The sequence below is a fragment of the Rhynchophorus ferrugineus genome, unplaced genomic scaffold (genome assembly GCF_030347505.1).
Source record: "Rhynchophorus ferrugineus isolate W39M unplaced genomic scaffold, kcgeb_rfMv2 rfM3, whole genome shotgun sequence".
Classification (NCBI taxonomy): domain Eukaryota; kingdom Metazoa; phylum Arthropoda; class Insecta; order Coleoptera; family Curculionidae; genus Rhynchophorus; species Rhynchophorus ferrugineus.
The window spans coordinates 64,801,934-64,826,259 of record NW_027472582.1 but is presented as its reverse complement, the minus strand read 5'-3'; the positions used below and the strand labels follow the sequence as shown (position 1 = coordinate 64,826,259).

The following is a 24,326-nucleotide window of genomic DNA, read 5'->3' as shown; positions in this document are numbered from 1 at the left end:
ATACAAAAAATATCTTATAAATCTGACAATATGAACGATATCACACAAACGCCGGCTTGGTTTGGTTTGGTAACGTGGTAAAGGCGACAGGACGGCCCTCTGAGGCAGGCTTTAATATTTGTGATTGTCCTAGGCAAGAGTGCAAAATCCGACAAGGGAAATAATCCCAGTCACGCCAGTAACTAGGCTGTGTAAGACCGGATGTCTTCTGGGATGATTTCTAAGTTGTCACTCGCCAGTCGATAGGTTTAATGCCGAGGACCGTGGTTCAGAGCCTACGTGAAACTGTAGGTCCAGTCCAAATAAACCCTCGCTGGTAAAAAGGATACTTTAATATATATATATATATATATATATATATATATATATATATATATATATATATATATATATATATATATATATATATATATCCCACAAATACAAAACACCTTTTATCAAATAATTATGATATTGTTTAAAATTTATCTTTGGAATACAAAAATAATTGTTGGGAACTCACAAAACAATATCATAATGTACGTATATTTAAACGCTTTTGAAGAAGTATGCAACAGAAGCCCCAATAGTACCGATATAAGTTTTAAAACATATCCTAATGTGCTATTAGAATATCAAAAATTCTTTCCTAGACTAACAACCCGATTAAGATACAAGCTTTGCCAGAGCTATCTGACAAATTATATTTAATCCAGTCTTTAAAATAATTCGAAAATAAAAAATCACAGTCAAACAAAATGTCCAAGGCAGGAAAAATGTGTTTCTTCAGTCAGTTAAATGTGTATTAAATTGACTTCTAGTTTCCATAATTTTAGTATTAGAAGTTTTACTCCAATTATCTAAGTATATCCGTTTTATTTTACTCTAAGTATTTCCTTGTATGCATGTATATGGAGAGTGATAACAGATTTACCTTATTAGCATCGTGCTCAAATTACTTTTCATTCTTGAAAACTTTTTCTTCCCTTAAATGTTTACTTTTTATATTGAAAAAAAGTAAGGGTAAAATGTACATTCTTGCTAATTAAAAAAAAACGAATCTTTAAATTTATTTTATAGGACTACAAGGATGTAATTGCATCAACCAATACAACTCTAATTTATACTAGTCTTTTACACTTTATTAGCTTATAACTTCAGTTATCTTTCATTTTAATATTGTTTCTTAGCAAAATATCAATAAATATGTTAAATAGAATTAGTTAATTTAATTTTTCCATCGAATTCGAACAAAACTCCCAAAATGTATGCCTTTAAACCAGAATACCTCCTCAGTTCGTCTTTCATTTTAACATATTTTAAGTCCAAATCGTATTGTTATAAAATTTACAACCTTACGACTAACATTCTTCTATTAAAAACGCCGCATCATCACCAAATCGTGTTTTGGACGGTATCTGATTAATCGAAACAATGACTTCGATGTTTTTCAGTGTTTTTAATAACTTGGTGGTATCAAACTTACCTGAATTACGTCCAAAAGTAAATAAACACCACCGTGACTAACAAACTCGCTGCTCAACTCGAAAGAACAGGTAAATTTGTTCCATATCAGGCTTAAAATGAGCAGAATGATTTTTGGGTTCAAAGTCGGATCTTCGAAATTCGGTTTAATGTACCTCTTCATGAATTTGAGAACCATAGGCAGTAACTGTATAGCCTATAAAAATATTTGATTCTATTTCCACTTAGTTGGTTAATAGGAAAAGACAACATAAATAAAACAGAAAAGTACAAAAAGGAAAAATGAGCCTCATAATATATTGTTGAAGATAATGGATTAAGTTCTATTAAAGGCATTGCTTTAGATGTGAACCAGTGGACAACACACATCAATTAAAGTTTGAAGTATACAGTTTCGTAGAGAAGTTCCAAGAAGAACACTACAAAAAAAGTGACATAAAAAACAGAAAAAACGATTCGATAAACGAGATAAAATCGAGACATGCCTTGATTACGAATCGATTGGTTATATGCTCCGAGTTTATATATATAATATAAAATAGAATTGGTTCCACTTAGAAAATGACAACAGAGATATACAGATCTGTATGAGTAATGTAATTATTCTAGAAACAATTAACTTAACAGGTCAATTGAAAAGTCCCCGGCCAGACACATAGATGGCGCTACTAGAATTACATCCATATGTGTTTTAGTTAAACCTCAAAAGATGCGTGTATAAATGTGAGAGCTGTCGGATCATTAGTTTGCGAATTACAGCATTTTTAGTGAAGCAACTTTTGGTGCTGTAAAAAAATGGATAAAAAGGAATTTTACGTGTTGATAAAATATTGGTTTTTGAATGGAAAAATACAGTTGAAACAAAAACTTGGCTTGATGCCAAGTTTCCGGATACTGCCCCAGAAAAATCAACTATTAAGGATTGGTATGCTAAGTTTAGACGTGGTGAAATGAGCACTGAAGACAGTGACGCAGTGGACGCCCAAAATAGGTTTTTACCGACGAAAACATTAAAAAATCCACAAAATGATTTTCAATGACCCTAAATTGAAAATGAATGTAATAGCAGACACTCTAAAGATATCAACTGAACCTGTACATCATATCATTCACGAATATTTGGGTATGAGAAAACTCTGTGCAAAGTGGATACCACGCGAGCTCACTTTTGACCAAAAACAACGACGAGTTGATGATTCGGAGCAGTGTTTGAAGATGATCCAACGTAATATACCCGAGTTTTTCCGTCGATATGTGACAATGGATGAAACATGGCACCATCATTTCACTCCGGAGTCAAATCGATAGTCATCCGAGTGCACTGCACACGATGAACTCGCTCCAAAGCGTGGGAAACAGTCGGCTGGCCAGGTTATGATGTCTGTATTTTGGGATTTGCATGGAATAATTTTCATTGACTACCTTGAAAACGGAAGGACCATCAACAGCGACTATTATGTAGCGTTACTGGACCGTTTGAAGGTCGAAATCGCCGAAAAACGGTCGCATTTGACGAAAAAGAAACTGCTGCTTCGCCAAGGCAATGTACCGTGTCACAAGTCAATGAAAACGATGGCAAAAATCCATGAATTGGACTTATTTTAACAATTAAACGCTCTTAAATATCTACTACATCATATATAACCCAATTTTACACAAACAATTCCTGGCGTTACTGTCAATTTTAAGACTAAAAAGAAACCAATTACTATATACATGAATTCATAGTCACGAAACAGTGATCTTATTTTGTTGCTAAAATAAGAGGGTATGTAAAGATTTATTGAATTCGCCAACTCATTGACTTTTGTTATAATCTTATATCTTATAACTCCAAATAAAGCTTACCTCGTCAGATTGACATATTTGCCCCAAGAGACAAACGCCGATGGCAAACAAGACTTGGTGATTTTTGGAAAAGTACTTTATCTGGAGTTGTTCTTCACATAATGCTGAAAAGTAAATTGGTTAACATGATTTATATTTAGGTTACAGAAAACAAGGTAACACTAAAACGTTTATCGCATATAGAGCGCGATAGAATATCAGTTGTAAAAAATATTATATCATTAGTACTATTATATAGAAATAACGATATTATATCTAGAACTATTATTTTCTCATTATAGTATAAGTGCATCATCAACGGATGTTAATGTAATGATTATTTAATACCAATATAATATAATAAACGATTAAGTTACAAAAAATAATAATTATATTTATACCATGATTGAGGAATTAAATATTAAATAAAACTATAAAAATAAATTATATAAAAGGTACTGTTTTCTTAAAGTGTGAAAGTGTAATATGTATTATCAAACATTAATCAATTAACAGGTCAATTGAAAAGTCCCCGGCCTACCATAGTAAATATATTTTATTGGCAAAATTAGTTTTTTTTTATTCAACATAATTCCTTTCAAGGGTGATATATTGATTATAGCGACCCTTCAACCTTTCGATATCATTTTTGTAGTACAATTTGTTCTTTGCTTTAAAATAGGCCTCAGTTTCGGCGATCACCTCTTCATTGGACGAACATTTCTTCCCAGCGAGAATTATTTTGAGATCTGAGACCAGGAAATAGTCACTGGCGGCCAGATCTGGAGAATAAGGTGGATGAAGAAGCAATTCGAAGCCCAATTCATGGATCTTTGACATCGTTTTCACTGACTTGTGACACGATGCATTGTTTTGGTGAAGCAAAACTTTCTTTTTCTTCAAATGCAGCCGTTTTTCGGAGATTTCGTCCTTCAAAGGGTCCAGTAATGCTATGTAATAGTCGCTATTGATTTTCCTTCCTTTTTCAAGATAGCCGATGAAAGTTATTCCATGCGCATTCCAAAATACAGACGCCATAACCTTGCCAGCCGACTGTTGCGTTTTCCCACACTTTGGAGCGGGTTCATCGTGTGCAGTCCACTCGGATGTCTGTTGATTGGACTTCGGAGTGAAATGATGGAGCCATGTTTCATCCATTGTCACATATCGACGCAAAAACTCGGGTTTATTACGCTTGATCATCTTCAAACACTGCTCCGAATCATCAACTCGTCGTTGTTTTTGGTCAAAATTGAGCTCGAGCGGCACCCACTTTGTACAGAGCTTTCTCTTACCCAAATTTTCGTGATTCGTGATTTTTTTATTATTTAATTAATACATTGTTACTAGTCGTTTCCGTCTAATCTACAATTTGTCTTTATGATAACTTAAAACTAGATATATAACTAGGAGGACCTATCGGCCCTTTCTCAGTCTCTGGTGAAATAATGTTTATACATGTCACTGCTGTATTTTTATTAAACACCTCACTACACAACACTACACAGGATCAGATGGTTTGATTCTTTTGAGTCTGTGTCCTGTTCTAGTGGTATCCAATAGTTGCAATATTTCAATATTCGCATGAGAATGGAATCTTTTCTCATGCCCTCTTGCAATTCTCTTAGTTTCTTGACTGGCTGTGGGTATCTGAAGGTATCTTTGTAGGTAATCAGTCCTATAGTATTTTGGTGCACCCACAATACCTCTCAGGACTTTGTTCTGAAAAATTTGTATTTTATTTATGTTACTCTTTGCAGAACATCCCCATAATTGAACTCCGTATGTCCATTTAGGTTTCAATATTTGCTTATATAATAGCAATTTATTATATACTAACAATTTTAATTTTCTTCCAATTAGCCAGTACATTTCCTGTATCTCAATTCCAGTTCTTTTCTTTTCTTCTTTATATGTTCCTTCCAGCGAAGTTTTGCATCGAGATTAATTCCGAAATGTTTATCGTTGTTGCTATATAGAATGATAGTATTATTTAATGCTATTGGTGCTTGCACGGCCTGTTTATAGGTGAACTGCACATGTACAGATTTACTTTCATTAATTTTTCTATTCTAAGCTTGTGTCCAATTATTTATATTGTCACTTGCCTATTGTAATTTTCGTTAGACTTCTTCACTATTGTCTCCGACAGCTATAGTCGCAGTGTCATCAGCAAATGTTGCCATCGTGCTATTTTCCAATTATGGTATATCACAAGTGTAAAGTAGATAAGGCATTGGTCCCAGAACACTTCCTTGTGGTACACCATCTTTAGCTTCTTTTATTGTAGAGTAAGCCTCTTCTTGTTTGACTCTAAACATTCTGGTTGTAATGTATGATTTTAATAGTTCGGTGAGTTGTATTAGCAGCATTTTTTGTAGTTTATGAACAAGGCTATATCTAAGAATATAACTGAGCATACTTTTTTACTTTCGTATTCTGTGAACCTGGTCAATTGTTGAGTGCTTGTTGTGAATGATATGATGTACACGTTCGGTTGATAGCTTTAGGGTGTCCGCCGTTTAATTCAATTTCAATTTACGGTCATTCAGAATCATTTTGGTTTTTTTCCTTCAAAAAGTAATATTTTATCAACACGCGAAAATCCTTTTTATCCATTTTTTCATAATAACAAGAGTTGCTTCACTGAAAATGCTATAATTCACAAACGAATGATCCGATAGCTGTCAAATGTAAACACGCATCTTTTGAAGGTTAGGACTAACTAAAAAACATATGGATTTAATTGTAGTAGCGCCATCTATGTGTCAGGCCGGGGATTTTCAATTGACCTGTTATATTAGAAGGCTATATATTTAAGACTTAAGAAGCAAGGCAATAAAATGGAGCTTTTTATACGAGGATTAGGTGAAAAGTTTTGGGTCTAACACAGAAATGGGATTCCATTCCGCAAAAATGTATATTTCCTGTTCATATTCATACCGTGTTGGACGATAGATGAGTCAAGTTTGATAACTGATGCTGTGAATATAGTGAAGGAAAGGTACATAACATCCAGTCTTGGGAGATATTTAAATTACTTGTAATTAAAAACCGTAATTGAGATACAATTACATATCTGGTATTTGTAATTCGATTACTTCTTACAAATGTAATTTGCAATTGGAATTTCAAGTAGCTGACGCTGAGATATTTTATAGTTAGTATTTCAAATACTTATGACACATTTATATGAGATACATTTAAAGATCTTATTAACGAGTGCTTTTTGCAGAAAATAGCTCTCGATAACTTCTGTAAGCAAAGTGGCGACACCTAATTATGTGAATCTTAAAATTAGCAACATTCCTCCTATATTGTACGTCAAATTACCTAAAATAATTGGAGTCATATTGGCAGGGACAGTAATCAACGACAGACATCAAAATTGGAGTTAAAGTTTAACCTTACCATCCTTAAACGGTGTCCAAATATAAAGAATATCTTCATATAATATAACACGATCATTAGGGTATGTAGAAAGATTGTTTTCTTTAGCGGGTGTTAATCGTTCCCCAATAAGAGGCTGTTTATCTGATAATACACTTAAAAAGGTAGTATTCATTCATAAAGAAAATTCTTCATTTGCTGAATAGGCTTTAACATCTAACTGTATCTTATAATTTGTATTTTGTCTTTTAAATTCATGAGAGAATATTTTGTAGTTTGTGTCTTAATTAAAGCAAAACACGTATTTTGCCTAGATCTGCATCTTGCACCAAAAAAGAGGGATGTTAAGGCTCTGCGCAAGATGGGTGTCGCATTTGCTGAATGGCGATCAACAGCCAATGCGTAAACGATTTTAGCAGCAATTCGTGAACCGATTCAATAGGGATCCTTGTACGGGCGATTTATCACCAAGAATGAGACATGATTGTTGTCGATTCAACAGAAATGAAAGCGAAGATCCTGTTAATCTATGGAGAAAAACAATTACAGGCGAATATTATTTCTACTTTTTTGGCCAGCTAGATGCCAAAATAAACGAAAAGTGATCTGGCTTGAAAAAGAGAAAAAATCATTTTTCACCAGGACAACACGGCGTACAAAATAGTGTGTTGAAGATAGGAAACAATGAGGATTTTGCTGAGTAAATAGCCTAATTCTAATTTCTATTCTCTTCATCCATTTTCCTGATTTGGGACCCTCAGATTTCCATCTATTCGCATACTTGAATAACAAACTTGTCCAAATTTAACGTCCAATATACATATATATATATATATATATATATATATATATATATATATATATATATATATAATAGCTGGGCCAAGTGTGTTGAAGTCAAGGGAGATTACACAGAAAAACAAGACATTTTTTTTTAAATGAAAATCGGAATATTTCGTTGCCAGACCAAGAACTTTTTACCTTATCCTCGTAGCTGTTTGTTTAATTTTTTTAATTGGTTTAATACGGCCGTCAGCAACAAGTGAAATGCTGTAAGAGACTGAAAGAAAGTCGGTCCGACTGATTTTATTACTATTTACTATCGACTGTTTCAGTCCTTTACTTTTAGTAATGATATTAAAAACTTAGGATCTTTGAAGGAGAGTATTGCATAGAGTATTATATTACTCTATGGATTATTGAACTTTTGGTTTGGGATTTCTAATAGCGATATATCTAAATATCGATAATTTTCTTCAAAACCGATACCCCTAGCTTAAATTTCATAGCATACTTACACAGGATGACACAAAAACCTCCGTTATACGCCACCGAATTTCGAATGCTTTTAGACTTACAGCATAAATTACACAAAACCTCAATACTTCTCAAGATAATTTGATATTTAACGGTGGTGATAAATTTTCTAGTTTCTTTTATTAGCTCCAATATTCTACAAAATAATCAGATACATTAGCCAAATGGTGAAAAGTACGTAGCTTAACAACCTAATTAAAAATAAATTCTTCAATCACAATTAGACAACCAAAAACAATTTTTTTTTGTACGAATTAATATTATTTTGAATAATTCGTTATCGGAGAGAATTATTGCAAATTCTGATTATAAATTATCTGATTAAATACATAGTAATTTATTAAACTGGGTTATCGTTGGCTATATCCAGAAGATATAATGTTGCTATGCGTTACATGTTTACATATTTTCTAGCCATTTTTTCATTTCAAAAGGTTTTTATTGAGAAAAATTGGTAGACTATTTTTTTTAATTATTTATTCCTTTGTTACTAGTCGTTTCTGACCAACCTACAATTTGTCTTTACAATAACTTAAATCTTGGTATATATCTAGGAGGACCCATCGGCCCTACCTTAGTATCTCGTGTAATAATGTTTATGTTTTAACGCTTCTGTTTTTCTATTAAATCACCTCACTACACTATAGTACACAAGATCAAATGGTTTGGTTCTTTGACTTTGTATTCTGTTCCGGTGTTATACAAGAGTTGTAATACTTATTATCTCTTAACTTCCTGAGTGACAGTAAATATCTGATTATTATATAATCTGATATTACCAGCAAGACCAGGTCATGAATATTCCGCTTGGTTGACGATGTGAAGATATACTTTTGAAGATAGTTTGAACTATCATTTGTAACCAGTTCATCATATATACTCAGTACATGATATATATTCAGTACATCATATATACTCAGTACATCGTATATACTCAGTACATCGTATATAATCAGTACATCGTATATACTCAGTATATTATATATATTCAGTACATCGTATATACCCAATATATCATATATTCTCAGTACATCGTATACACTCAGTACATCATATATACTCAGTACGTCATATATACTCAGTACGTCATATATACTCAGTACATCAAATATTCTCAGTACATCATATACACTCTGTACATCATATATATTCAGTACATTATATACTCAGTACATCATATATATATTCAGTACATCATATATACTCAGTACATTATATATACTCAATACACAATCATAAAATAATAATAATTTAACACAAATTAAAAACTATGATCTTTAATTAAGAGAAACCTTTGCAATCATAATAAAAATTATAAATCTAACTTACATCAGAAAAATATAAACTTACACTAAAGGTCCGCCATCTTCAACAAATTCTTCTGTCGATATTGGTACTATGTTATGTAAAATATTTAATGCCAAACTGATCAGGTATTTCGATTGCAAACTTTTCCACTTTATGGTTTGCTGGTTTCCTAACAATTTTAATAATCCCATAACTACTCTACATTCCTCTAAAACCTAGAATAGAACAGAGGCCCAACAACAGAAGAACATTCATCTATCGATTCCAAGATCATGTTGACAAAATATTCATTAGTCGACGTCGAATCACAATATAACGAAAACGAAATTAGATATGCTTAGTATAAATCTTAATTATAAATTAATTTATTACTACATTTCATTTGTACTTGGATTAGCTATAGTTAAAGGTATACAGTTTATATGGTTTGGTTCGCTTCAATCTTCTGATTTCCTGCGCCTTGTCCGGTAGTTGTATTACTTCCACGTTAGTATGATTTAGTAATCTTCTTTCGTGTTTCAATCCATTTGATTTCCAGGTCATCGTACAGTTCTTCGTTGGTTACGTACCGATAGGCTTTGATAATTAATCGAAGCATTTTGTTATGATTGACTGTTAAATCAATCTCTTTGATTAATAAAGTTGAAATAGTAGGACTGAATCACACCAAGACCATACTTAGATAAATGTTATAGAGTGTTAAGTAAAACCTGATTAAAAATGATAATTGAGCAAAAAAATCGTAGGGAATTACAATTAAACGTTGTATAAATAATCTTTGTTTTTATTCTGTAAAATGACAAGCGATATATAAAGAAGATGTAGTTTCAGTATCATTATCAACATCTCAAGGAAATCAAATTGCGCCTTGTAGGTTTACCGAAATTTATGTGAATAAAGAAAAAAATTAGGATTAAGTTTCAGATTAGTCATATTGTTAACCTCGAAATACTTTAACAACTACTATAACTTTATTTTAATTCAATGTTTGTTTATATCTCAGAAGTGTGTGATAAATTGAATCCTTGAAAAGTTAAGTAGTTTATACATTATTACCGGACCACCTTCATTTATTCATTCCGGTTACTATTCATGGTAAAACTCTGTTTACAGACGTTGATAGGGATTAAGAAGTCCAAAACGATAAATATAGGATTTAGGTCTTATTATTAGGAAATAATTTTACTGATTTTAAGTTAATGTTTCTTCGTATAAACATTGAAATATGGTAAAACATTAGTCTTTTTAGACTCTACATGTGTTTGGTTATGATTAAAAAGTTATAACAATGATTGAACTCATTTTGCGACGTTGCCATTTACAACCGATCCAGTAGTCACCGTTTGGATTTGGTGCTGGAAGTGGTTGGATTATACAGTTTATCGGTATATTAATATATTGTTAATAGGGTTTGCTAAATGTTTTTCATTTTAAGAGAGGATTAAGAAGTTATTAATTTGGATATACCGTGTGCATCGTTTGTATTCACTTACTTTGCATATAAAGTTAAGTATTACATTGTTACTTGTTCTTGCACCGTTCAGATTTTAGTTTCATATTATGTGCAATAATGAATAGTAGGCATAGGCTACTTTTACAAAAACTGACAACATGGCAAAATCAAATTTTAGTGCGCATAACCAAGCGTTATGTTATCAATTACATAGTCTATGCAAAATTCTTTTAATATATACGTCATCATGATGTTTAATGTATTGCCTGCCGCAATTTGTAAATTCGTTTTAGAATCAGACAATATTTTCCTTCTCATTTTATTCTAGTTAAAACGAGACACATTGCCGTTCCTCCGATTGTCAGACGTATGTAAAATTCATGAAAGCAATAGTGATAAAAGTTTATCACTCTAACCTATAAACTATTGTGGCTTAACTGTAATTTTTAGATGCACTATAATATGAAAATAAATTACATTTGATAACATTTTTGTTCAATAATTTTATTCAGATAAGAATTTTTGTTGTATATCAAAGCCAAACTGAACCGAAACTTAAAGTTGATGCGGCAACATTGCGACGTTTTAATATCACAAATTTAAATGACGTATGTACAAAATAACTTTGGGCAGACTATAAATTATTTTACCGTTTTAGTACATCTAATGCATATATTATCTCGTTCGTAACTGATTGGAGACCCAATGTATTTTTAACTCTATCTAATATCTTCGGCATTTTCAATACGAGTAATAATAGCAACCATTTGAAATTTATCAAAATAATTAAGGCGCAAAAACAACTTTCCCCGGTTTATAACCTATAATTGTAATCACTAATGTTTTAAAGAATTTTGCAGACGTTTGACAACTAGGCGAATTTAGTAGGTTGATTCGCTTAGATATTCGAACGTATCAGATAGTATTGTACTTCTTTTTAATTAGAATAAAAAGAAAAGGAAAATATTGTCTGATTTTAAAACTAACTTACAAATTGCGACAGGCAATACCTTCGACATCGTGATGACGTCAGTTCAGTGTTATTCTGAATGGATTATAGGTCTATAGATTCTAGTAAATTTCAGAAGCGTTAGTAGATAGTACAATTTTTTACGACATTCGCATATACTTGAACTTGAAAAATAACGCATGGTCATACGAAATAACTTCAAAATAATAAATATAAGGAACAATATTTCTAAGATTATTAAATATTTGTTATAAGAACGAGATTGGCTGAAAATTTTATAAAAATTGAATAATGCGCATAATACTAAACTGACTTACTTTAGGACCAGTCAGCAGATTTCGAAAATACGATATGCACATTAGCAACAACGCCATGAAGCACATATCCTCTTTACTCGGAGTTAAAATTATATCCGATGTCCAATTAGGATTAAATATAACGTCCCTGGACATAGCTAACATGGCAATATCTAAAATATTTAAAACTTTATCGGTAAAAATACTTCAAAGTATCCATAATTTACCGTAACAAAATGTTAGATTTCCGGATAATACGTCTGGATAAACATTCATTAATAACAGTAGGGTCGCCAGTATGTTGTTCCTTTGAACGTGGGTGGCTTCTCGTAAACAGAAAAGCCTAAAAGCCCAGTGCAGACTCCTAAACATTAAGAAATCAGCACGCTATTATTAATTATTTAAAGGCATTTTAATTAACGACATCTATTGTCAACCTAACCCTTAAATTATATGGTTTTAACATTCCACAACATAAAAAAACAGTTTTCCTTTTAGTATTGTTGAGTTATCCATTGTATAGAGACGCCTAATCATGGAAAGCTCCAATTTATATTTTTGATACTAATTATTTTTGTTGATCTACTGCCCAAGCCACTCAAGCACTTTTCCAAAACTTTCAGAACTTATACCAATTTTTTCAACGGTTTAAAAATGGTAATTTTGATGTCAATGACGAAGACAATGAATTGCAAGAACTATTAGCTCAACTCAAATTCTCAAAAACATTTCAGACAGTTAGCAGTTCATGAATGAGCTACTTTCAGACATTTACATGCGATGTGGAAAACCTAAAACGAAGTAAGATTGCTACTACACGAATTGACTGAAAAAGCAATTTCGAATCATTTCATTAATAAGCCCCAGGCCAGATACACAAAGGTCGACTCTTGCTATTCTTCATAAACCTAACCTAACCCAAAACTACAAATTAGACCTAACCTTCAAATGAGATGTTAAAATCCCATGACGCTCTGGTGTTAAAGCTACAGTCATAGAGTGAGTTTCTATGGTTACAGCGGTTTTATGGTTGGGAAACAAAAAAAAACAGATCTAGCCCGCAATGACTACTGACTGTTTGCAAATATCAATTTTAAAAGCAAAAATATTGGCCGGCTTGGTGGGGCAGTAGTAAAGGCGATGGGATGGTCCTCCTACTGTTGCGATAGCCCCGGGTTCGAATCCTGCTGGGGCATGTAACAAGGTACATTTTTAATGGAGTATAATTTGATGAACGGGCGATATATTTATATTAACTGAAAATAAAGATACAGTAAAACACTTTACCATAAAGCGTATTTGGTTGGAGCCTTCATATTATCAACAGTAGCGTTATCTAACAGCAAATTCAAAATCTGACATATAGTTGTCGTGTTCAGTACCACTTCGGTTCCCATAGGAAGGTCGGGCTTTACTTTTGGGAATCGTTCTCTCCAAGTCGGTTCAAATCTTGTTATAATGGAGGTCACGGTGGATTTCATTAAGAATTTCTGGCCTATAAAGTACATAAAATACCTGTAGATACATATATTATAAAATATTTTTAACAAAAAAAAATGAACCGATTTCAAAAAATAAACTAAATAAAAATAAACAAAGTTCTTATTCAACCTATCTACTACACATATTAGTGTATACACTTGTTAGTGCGTAAAAGCTGCAAAGCGGATGTTTCTCACTGCATAGACATAAATCCTATCATCATCAAGAAGCAATCCGATGTCCTTTCAACATTTTCCTGTCTTTCACATTTCTTAATATATATTCTCACCAATCCCTCCGCCATATCTCTTTTCTGTGGGTCACTTTTCACTGATTTCTCTGCTCTTATCACGAAATGAGAATTATGGAATAACCCATGAATATGGAGACAAAATTAGGCCTTTTAAAGAGGTCGCCATCTGGGGCCAACGCTGAAAATGACAGGATGCGAGCTGCCGATAGTAGGATGCTGAGGAGACGGATCGCTCTCATTAACTATAGTCACACTGCAAGAGAATACGTAAAGAAACCAAGCAAGATCGAGAGTTCCATCTGTTGATGGTGCTGCTGAGGAACCTCAATCATCGCTCACTACAGCAAGATTAGTGAGACAATACTTTGCTAATTATTTGTTGACAATAAAAGGTTATTTTCTCAACGTTACTAAAACAAAATGGTGTTAAGGGTGCTATCTACCACAACCAATCAAAATATTGGGCAATGGAATGGGCGATGAAGATAGTTGGTAATATCCTCAGTAGAATAAATAATAAATCAATCATCTGAATGATAAATGCGAGTTTAGTATTACCAACTTACGTAGTGATGATGAATTAGACTCCTAGGGGTTATTAAGAATTACCTTGATTATGTTATCCTCAATTATGATTATCATGATTATCTCTCTCTCTTTCTCTCTCTCTCTCTCTCTCTCTCCATATATATATATATATATATATATATATATATATATATATATATATATATATATATTATATCTCCTATTCTGCTCTCAATATAGACATTTATGATGCATTTCTCCTCATCTTAACATCACCACAAGATATTCGTACTATAAAAGCTATGACACACTTTAAGGGAGATCAAAAGCGCTTTCTTAATTGTAAAAGTCTGATGGAACTACTACAGACTAGTGATGACAGAAACACACCTTCATTATGAAAAAACCGAGGTAATTTTTATTGGATGATAGCGCTCACGAATAAGTCAAAAAATAAATATGGATTCTGTTGCCTTAAATGATGTTTTTATTATGTAATTTAGAAGTAGGCGCCACTCCACTTGCGCACTTCACCGTAGTTTCATAAATAAGAGTAAATTAAATTAAATAAAAACACACAACCCTAAGTAAAATTTTTACATTCTTTAAAAAAAACCTTTAAAATTAATTACCGAATTCAATTATGAAAACTTACATGCAACTTTGGAATCACTGCAAAGAACCAAAATAATTTTTAAAAGTTCGTTATAAACATCGTCATTACAAACTTCAACGTATTCTCCAATAGTTTCGGCCAGCAAACTATTTTCTGCTTTCTGTTTTCGCACTTCCAAACGTAAATAGTTCCTGTATTCGGAGTAATCGACTGTCAACAATATATAAATTGCTTCGATTATTTTCATTTGCATAGAGCTGTCCTCCGTCCATATCAATAGGAACCCTATAAATTTCTGGTATAACGAAGAACGAAATTAAATGAACCTTATATTCCTGTTGATTAGTACCTAACCAAGAAAAATATTGCTGTAGGTCGACCGAATATGTCAAGACATCACTTGATTTCATTAATATTGGTGGTATACTAAATCTATCTATAAACTTATGTAAAATATTGTTATATAAAGGCTCTTCTTTAACTTTCTCCTTTAATATGTCTACAAGATATGTGACATTAAATAAGTCTTGAATATACTACATTCAATTAAGAAAAAATCACCATTAAGATAAATGTTGTAAATGTAAATATTAAAAAGTAATAATATTTATATAAATAAAGTTTAACTTAAAAGTTTGAAAGGATACAAATCCTTGAAATGACAATGTTAAAAACTGGTTCAATATTATTATTAACCTTCCAGTATCAGATTTAGTTATTTGATTTTCAAATAACACTAACGCTTTTTTTAAGACCACTGATGGACTGCGTCCTTTCAACAAATACGAACAGTCTTTTTGCATAATCTTAGTATAATAACCTGACAATAGTAAAAATGACTCTGTCAGGATGTCATTACAAAAAAAATTATAAAACTTAATTATTCTGAATTGTCAATTAATAAATAATATAACATGACATTTTTATCCATCTAAATATTAAATAAACGACTATATATAGAAAAAGTATTGTAATATTACTAAAAACATTAACAAGACTAATGAGACAGTGCAACTATAACAAATAATAAATTTAAATTTAAAATTAAAATTAGATTAAATTTAGATTTTAAAAATAAATCCACTTTAATAATAATTAGTTTTTAACTTATAAAGACTATAGTATTTACTGTAACTGTAAGTTATATTCAAAAAATGTATTATTGTAATACGAAAAATTAAAATAAAATAAATTTAAGTTTTATATTTGTGAATTATATATATTTTTATAATCTTAATTTTAAAATAAAAGTTTCTAGTCATGCAACTAGTAAAACATCAAGGCGAAGCTAGTGACATCTGCCATAAGCTCCGACTGGTTTTGAGAAAATTTCTAGAAATGTCCAAAGATCATTAGATAAATAGCGGGGTGTTTCTCGAATATACCGAAGACCGGTCCGGCAGTACATCAGTTTTTTGCTAAAAGTCAATTAAGAAATAGGAACTACAGTTTTTGTCAAAGGTATTTTTACATTGATTGCATTTTTAATATTAATCTTATTCATTATTTGCATTTTTATCCATTTAATATATTAATTTAAAATTTTCATGTGAAACTAATCTTGTCACCATGTGCTCGCGTATCTATTTTCGTAATCTCCATTACCCCTAGATATTTCAAAGTACCTAATTATGCATATTTATTCAAACTTAATATAATATCTAATAAAATACAGATAATATTTATTAATTTTATGTGCAATTGCTTTTAAATATAAAAAACCTCTAACCTCACATATATCTAGTGATCTCTGAATTTCAAGCCCCGTCACTGTCATTTTACATTAAAATATATTTTTAAGGTATTTGCCTAAGGGAATCTGTTAAATTAGTTTATTTCATCGATTTTTAGATGTTCCGAGTACAAGCCACTATGCGTTCTGTCGCTCTTCGCAAAGGGTATCAATTAAATCAAATTCAAAGATGGTATGCAAAAGATGTTAGATTTGGACCAGAAGTGAGAGCCCTTATGCTTCAGGGAGTTGATATTTTAGCAGATGCTGTCGCCGTAACCATGGGTCCAAAGGTATTATTTTATATAAATGAATAAAATTATCTCAAACTTTCTATTATAAAATTATAATTAAAATAAATTAATTTTTAAATAGAAATACTGAAATTATAAATAATATAAAAGCAATAACCTGAATAAAGTGACATATATCATATCATATCAACTAAATGGCCTCTCTTATCAGACCAAAAAAAAATAAGACTTAACAAAACAACTTTATTCTTGATATATTAACATATTCATAGCAATTGAGGGACAACATTTTTAATTTGTCAGATTTATTTGGGTATAGATTTATTAAGGTTATTATCATCTTAACCAATAAGGGATAAATTTTATATACTTAATTAGTATTAAATAAATTATATATTTTTATTAATAAATTTAAATTTAGTTTATTATAATTTTATTATTTTTCTGAAATTAGGGCAGAAATGTTATCATTGAACAATCTTGGGGATCACCAAAAATTACTAAGGATGGTGTCACTGTAGCCAAAGGTGTAGAACTTAAAGATAAATTCCAAAATATTGGTGCCAAGCTTGTTCAGGATGTAGCTAATAATACCAATGAAGAAGCTGGTGATGGTACAACTACAGCTACTGTCTTAGCAAGATCAATTGCTAAAGAAGGTTTTGAGAATTTGGGTAAAGGAGCTAATCCAGTTGAAATCAGAAAAGGAATCATGCTGGCAGTGGAGAAAATTACTGAAACACTCAAAACCTTATCAAAACCAGTAACAACTCCAGAAGAAATTTGCCAGGTTGCCACCATTTCAGCTAATGGAGATACCTCTGTTGGTAATCTTATAGCTGATGCTATGAAACGTGTGGGCAAAGAGGGAGTAATTACAGTTAAAGATGGAAAAACCTTAAAAGATGAACTTGAAGTTATTGAAGGCATGAAGTTTGATAGAGGCTACATATCACCATATTTTGTAAACACCACTAAAGGTGCCAAAGTTGAATATCAAGATGCTCTAATCTTGTTTAGCGAAAAGAAAATTTCATCAGTACAAAGTATTGTTCCAGCATTAGAATTGGCAAATGCACAAAGAAAACCCCTTATAATTATCGCTGAAGATGTAGATGGTGAAGCTTTAACAACTTTAGTAGTTAATAGGTAAATTGTATATATTATATTATGAAGTGGGTATTTCTGAATATTTGTTTTATCAGACTTCGCATTGGGCTTCAAGTAGCAGCTGTTAAAGCTCCAGGATTTGGAGATAACCGTAAATCCACCTTACAAGATATGGCAATTGCAAGTGGAGGCATTGTATTTGGTGATGATGCAGACATTGTAAAACTTGAAGATGTTAAATTATCTGACTTGGGACAAGTTGGTGAAATTGCTATTACCAAGGATGATACCTTAATCTTGAAAGGTAGGTCCTAATTTTTATGTAAATCCAATACTGATTTTGAACTCTACATAGGTAAAGGAAGAAAAGAAGATGTTGACAGGAGAGCTGACCAAATTAGGGATCAAATTGATAATACTACCTCAGAATATGAGAAAGAAAAATTACAAGAAAGATTAGCTCGACTAGCTTCTGGAGTAGCTGTACTAAAAGTAGGAGGAAGTAGTGAAGTTGAGGTAAATCATTATGGATTTATTTTTATATACTGATAATAATATTAAATGTTTTCATAGGTTAATGAGAAAAAAGACAGAGTTACTGATGCTTTAAATGCCACAAGAGCTGCTGTAGAAGAAGGTATTGTGCCTGGAGGTGGTACTGCTTTGTTAAGATGCTCCTCCAGTCTAGATCAATTAAAAGCAGCTAATAAAGATCAAGAAATTGGTATGTCCTATACCCCACCCCAACTTGCTTTGTCTGTTTTATTTAACATTTATTTATTGAAGGTATTGAAATTGTGAAAAGAGCACTGAGAATTCCATGCATGACAATCGCCAAAAATGCTGGTGTAGATGGCGCTGCCGTTGTAGCTAAAGTAGAACAACAGTCTGGAGATTATGGTTATGATGCTCTTAATAATGAATATGTCAATATGTTTGAGAGAGGAATTATTGATCCAACTAAAGTAAGTGTTAAGTATAAATTTACACTTGCTAATATTGATTTACCCTATTATGAATGTAATGCACATATCTATTTTTTTATTTTTAAGGTTGTAAGAACAGCAATTGTAGATGCTTCTGGTGTTGCCTCATTATTAACAACTGCAGAAGCTGTTATTACCGAAATTCCTAAAGAAGAACCTGCCATTCCATCAGGTGGTATGGGAGGAATGGGTGGCATGGGCGGAATGGGAGGCATGATGTAAAACATTATGTCCCTAAAGAAAGACATTTTACCAAATTATAGTACTAAGACAGTGTGAGTGGAGCCTGTTGAAAAAATGGCCTTAACTGTTTCGACAGGATATATATATCGTGGATATAAATTGAATAAGTGCGGATGTTCTTATTTGCTAGTGTGTGTGTGGATTCTTCATTGATTTTCAATGAAACAAAAGATTTATTATGAGACTGCTGAGAAACCTTTAAATTGTTTCAACAATCAGTTTAAATGTCCTTGATCTGAACTGCATTTAATTTAGTATAAATGTAGTTTTGTTTTTTTTTTATGATTCCCACTATGTAAATTGTTATAAATATAGTTGTTATAATTTTTTAAGACGGTTCTTTTATTTGTTACCTTAAATATATACATAATATAATAGTATGTATTACAAAATAGTAAATCAATCGGTCATTGTGGTCCTTCCAATTGTTTTCGGCATCTTTTTATTTGTGGAATCTTCCAATTCTTTTGGTTTATAATAATGAGGAGCTACTTCTAACAGCCATTTACTTTCAATTTCAATAACTTGTCTCATGAACTCCTTTGTGGTGAAAACAAGTTCGTGGTATAGTATCCATCTAGGTAGCTCTTCAAAGAGGGCACTGTTGGGATGAATTGTAACTGTCTAAAAGTACATAGGCATATGATGACTTGTTGACCACCTTATTTTATTTAGATTACCTGATTATGTTTAGCCGTTTTATAATTTCCACCTTTAGAGAGTCTCGCCACATGATAAAAATATCCTGCTGTTATAGCTTTTCTGATATTAACAGTTTCATTTATATTGGATACTATTTCAATTTCGACTCTTTGCATTAATCCAACTAGTTGTTCTCTTACATCTCTTGCTCTCTTCATTGACCTTCCAATTTACATGCTATACAAAATGAGTTTTTAAGAATAAAGAATTTACCTATACTGGATAAAGTTTTCATAACACCACTGAGTTGAATAATCTGTATCTCTCCATTGATTATATACATTTAACAAACTGAGATGATCACCTCCTAAATGGTTAAAGTTTTTACGGGCTGTATCGGCATGAATGATTTTATCTTTAGGTCGATAAAATATAGCACTATTTACAGATAACATTGCTGTAATTGTAACAATCTCCTCTGAACATTTATACCTATAATAATTAACTAGTATAAAAAGCTTTGCAAAAACTCTTTTAGTTACCATTTAAAATAAAATAATCACTTATAAAATTATACAAAACGGACTACTCTAAACAAAGGATATCATGTATACAAACTTTTCTGAAGCTAATAAGGCCTTAGCCATCATAGGATCCACTGGAAATTCAGCCATTCTTCTTCCCAATTTAGTTAATTCACCATGGTGGTTTAATGCACCTAATGCATAAAGTTGTTCTAGAGCCAGAACTAATGTTTCATGTGGTGGTGGATCAAGGAAGTCAAAATGAACTAGATCATTTATGCCTGAAAAATAGATATACTTAAAGAATCACATTCTACTTTGATAAAAGTTATGTTCATAGGCTACTTTAAATCATCATAAAGCATAAATACCTAAAGCTTTTAACATCAACACTGCGTTTCCAAGATTAATCCTTTGAATCTCAGGAACGGTATTGTCTTCTAATTCGTGCTTATAAGACCATGCTGTGTAGAGCCTAAAACATTTTCCCGCTGCAACTCTACCAGCCCGACCTGCTCGTTGATTAGCCGAAGCTTTTGAGATTGGTACAACCATCAAACTCTCCATACCTTAATAACAATATAATAAATAATTAAGGATATTATTTATATAATTTTAAATAATATGAAAAAACCTTGATTTAATAATTGCAAGATCAGAAAAACGTTTCTATTTATTGAAGTCGTTAACAAAATATTTGTTAATATAAGCACTCGGAGGCATTCGGAATTCCTTTCGTGATTTTATAGTTCGATTTAAATCTGATCCGTACAGATATCTATCAAAATTAACTGAATTCCACATTATCTGAAACTTTGGCATTAATATTTTTGTAGGTGTGTTTAAAAATTACAACACCTGACGGATCATTAATAATTTTATTACAGAATATGAATATGAAGTTTATAATCTAAAAAATACGACGCGTCCGCTGCGTATAAGTACCCTTACCATAAACTGTCAAAAATTCTCATAAGATTTAATTGAAATTTATTCATATCAAATAATTAATTATCATGTTACGGAATATAAGATGCCTTTGTATAAAAATAATAAATAGTCAACAAAATATGTATTACAAAACACGCGTTGATGGACGTAGAATAAATCGCAAGGATATGATGAAATCTCTACCAAAGGAGAATGAAGCTATTTTGACAGCATATCCCATTAATAATACTGAGATGTATCCAAAAAGCTCGATAGAAGAATATAAAATTAATGGAATGTTATATAAAACAATTCCAATAATAAATATAAAAATTTCGAAAAACAATACAATTCTAAATTTTTCCGGTAAGATAAAGTATTTGATTTTATCATAATTAATATAGTAATATAGTGAATTATAGATATGAATGGTGTACCTAAAATAATACACTCTAGTGGAATCGAAGGCTTTAAAAATAGTAAAAAAGGCACTAACATTGCCGCTCAATGCGCCGCTATAACTTTAGGAGTCAAAATTTTAGAAAGAGGAATAAAATACGTAATACATTATTTAATTATACATAACAGTTTTTTTTTTGAGCTCAAAACATAATAACTCACTTGTTAAGTTTGTACAATTAAGCATTATAACAAAGCTTCCTTGACAGCTTATAAAAATATTTAGTCAATTAATTAAATAAATATACTGCAAGTTTTAGGTAAAAGTAAAAATATCTGGCCTGGGACCTGGCAGAATTTCATCGGTTAAAGGATTACAAATGGCAGGTATAAGCATACTTTCTATAACAGATGATACAAAAGTCACATTTAATCCCCAACGTGCCAAAAAACAAAGAAAACTCTAAAGGTTACAGGCAGAATCAACCAACTCTTGATGTATACTAAATGTTAGTAGCTTATTAAATTAAATATAATTTACCTGTTCTAGAATTAAAATGGTTTTGTTTTGCAAATCCTGGATCTATTACATATATTATATTATCTATTGTTAATGACGTTTCAGCAATATTAGTCGCTAAAACTACCTTTCTAGCACCTGGTGGGGTTGGATCAAATATTTTTGCTTGCATATCACTGGGTAAATTAGCATATACTGGTAAAACAATTAATTCTTTTACTTTAGACCCTAATCTTCTTAAGCGGTCTTGCAATAATTCTTGGCATGTTTCAATTTCTTCTTGGCCTGTTAAAAATACTAATATATCTCCAAGTGGCTGGGTAACATGAATCTGTAAAATTGAAATTACACATGCATCTACATAGTCAGCTTCTGGTGCTTTTGTATAATAGATATCCACAGGAAATCTACGGCCTAAAATGTTGAGTTAGATAAAATAAAATATTTGTTAACTATTAGCTATTTACCTGGAATTCTAAAAATTGGAGCATCATCAAAAAATTCTGAAAATTTTTGTGCATCTAAAGTTGCACTGGATATTAACAACTTTAAATCCGGTCTAAATCTTGCTATGTCTTTTACTAATCCGAACAGAATATCAGTATGTAAAGTTCTTTCATGGGCTTCATCAATAATCATAACACTTAAAACAAGATACATTAATATTTTGTTAATGTATACATATAGAAAATATATATACTTATATGACTGTAAATCTGGTTCTGAAAGGAACTCTCTATGTAAAGTACCATCAGTCATATATTTTATAATAGTCCTTTCTGAGGTGCAGTCTTCAAATCTTATTGCATATCCTACTTCATTTCCCAACTTGACTCCCATTTCTTGAGCAACCCTGGCAGCAACTGACATAGCAGCCACCCTTCTAGGTTGAGTGCATCCAATTTTTTTACCTATCATAATTTATATTAATAAGACAATTTAAATTACTTAGTACTTTTACTTACCATCAGCAGTAAATCCTGCTTCATGTAAATATTGTGGTATTTGTGTTGTTTTGCCAGAACCTGTTTCCCCCTCAATAATAAGAACTTGATGCTCTTGAACAGCCTGTATAAGATCATCCCTAAAAGGAAAAATTGGTAAACTCCTCTTTGTTTCCTCAATTGTTAATTTTTTCATTTCTACTTCAGTCAATTCAGGTTCCTTTTTTAATTTGTCTTTTGAACCTAATAAGAGGTATATTAAGCCAGGAATATCAATTATATTACAAACAGAATTACCAGGCATTTGCAAAGCTTGTATAAAATCAATTTGATCTTCTAATAATAATTCATATTCATCCCCTTTTGAAGCATCTTTAGCACCAAACTTAAATACAGCCGAAGCCATTTGATCCTTTTCCCATTTTTTTTGTTCAGATTGTGGTGCCTTTTCTAGTTCATCTACTTCTATATAATCAGATGTAGAATTTTTACCCAGATCCCTAGGCATATGATATCTTTGAACTCTTTCCAATTCTCTTGCTTTTTCATGTTCCTGTGCTAATTTAAGAAGCTCTTTTTTATGCAGCCTTTCTTTTTTTTCACGTTCCGTTAATCTAAAACATAACTTTTAATATAGGATATAATATCTACCTATAATTGCCAAACCCTACATTTCTTCTTCAAAAAGATATTCATCATCTAAGATATCGGCTTCTAATTCAGCTACTTTATCTTCCTTGCGCTTTTCCAAATATTTTCTTCTTGATTCAACACGTAAACGTGGGATAATTTTTTCTCTTTCAGCATTTTCCAGCTGTAATCTTTTCGCAGCTTCTTCATATGCTCTGCGATCAGAGGCATGAACAATGTTCCTTGTTTTTGCTTCATCTCGTTTTTTAAGTCTTTCAGCAAATTCATCTCGCTCTTTAATATCTTTTCTACGTGCTTCTTCTGTACTATCGACACTGTCTGATTCCGAATCCGAATCAGTTTCGTATCGTTTACGTGATTTTTTTGGTTTACTCATTATGTTCGGCTTTAAAAAAATTAGTTTTTACTCAATATTACTAGGTAAATTAAAACTTTAACCAAAAATTTTGTTTACTGACACTTAAAGTTTTTCTTCTTCATATTAATA

General features: G+C 31.5%; 4 protein-coding genes across 4 annotated transcripts in view; 2 read left to right on the top strand and 2 right to left on the bottom strand.

Moving 5' to 3' along the window:
* LOC143192701 (cilia- and flagella-associated protein 69) overlaps positions 1 to 16,681 on the bottom strand; it is a 21,948-nt gene extending 5,267 nt beyond the window's left edge. The window contains exons 1-10 of the mRNA XM_076398196.1: positions 16,639 to 16,681; positions 15,254 to 15,403; positions 14,944 to 15,189; positions 13,313 to 13,520; positions 12,253 to 12,389; positions 12,047 to 12,198; positions 9,349 to 9,521; positions 7,980 to 8,134; positions 3,313 to 3,416; positions 1,466 to 1,660 (exon numbers count right to left, since the gene is read on the bottom strand). Of these exons, the coding sequence (XP_076254311.1) occupies positions 1,466 to 1,660; positions 3,313 to 3,416; positions 7,980 to 8,134; positions 9,349 to 9,521; positions 12,047 to 12,198; positions 12,253 to 12,389; positions 13,313 to 13,520; positions 14,944 to 15,189; positions 15,254 to 15,403; positions 16,639 to 16,681 (1,563 nt within the window). The remainder of the gene's footprint in view (positions 1 to 1,465; positions 1,661 to 3,312; positions 3,417 to 7,979; positions 8,135 to 9,348; positions 9,522 to 12,046; positions 12,199 to 12,252; positions 12,390 to 13,312; positions 13,521 to 14,943; positions 15,190 to 15,253; positions 15,404 to 16,638) is intronic.
* On the top strand, positions 16,239 to 19,561 carry LOC143192448 (heat shock protein 60A). The gene is made up of 8 exons (XM_076397806.1): positions 16,239 to 16,365; positions 16,756 to 16,929; positions 17,345 to 18,039; positions 18,096 to 18,304; positions 18,356 to 18,516; positions 18,574 to 18,724; positions 18,787 to 18,965; positions 19,053 to 19,561. The coding sequence occupies exons 2-8, from the start codon at positions 16,756 to 16,758 to the stop codon at positions 19,206 to 19,208; spliced, it is 1,725 nt and encodes a 574-aa protein (XP_076253921.1). The 5' UTR covers positions 16,239 to 16,365; the 3' UTR covers positions 19,209 to 19,561.
* l(2)37Cb (DEAH-box helicase 16 lethal (2) 37Cb) lies at positions 19,545 to 24,326 on the bottom strand. Its single transcript, XM_076397801.1, has 11 exons — positions 23,860 to 24,326; positions 23,486 to 23,802; positions 23,210 to 23,431; positions 22,945 to 23,155; positions 22,712 to 22,887; positions 22,266 to 22,658; positions 20,767 to 20,964; positions 20,490 to 20,676; positions 20,145 to 20,363; positions 19,910 to 20,093; positions 19,545 to 19,853 (listed from the first exon to the last, which is right to left on the bottom strand). Exons 1-11 carry the CDS (start codon positions 24,213 to 24,215, stop codon positions 19,629 to 19,631), a joined length of 2,688 nt encoding a protein of 895 aa, XP_076253916.1. The 5' UTR covers positions 24,216 to 24,326; the 3' UTR covers positions 19,545 to 19,628.
* Positions 21,460 to 22,261, top strand: LOC143192461 (small ribosomal subunit protein uS11-like). Its single transcript, XM_076397824.1, has 3 exons — positions 21,460 to 21,691; positions 21,748 to 21,884; positions 22,045 to 22,261. The coding sequence occupies exons 1-3, from the start codon at positions 21,466 to 21,468 to the stop codon at positions 22,189 to 22,191; spliced, it is 510 nt and encodes a 169-aa protein (XP_076253939.1). The 5' UTR covers positions 21,460 to 21,465; the 3' UTR covers positions 22,192 to 22,261.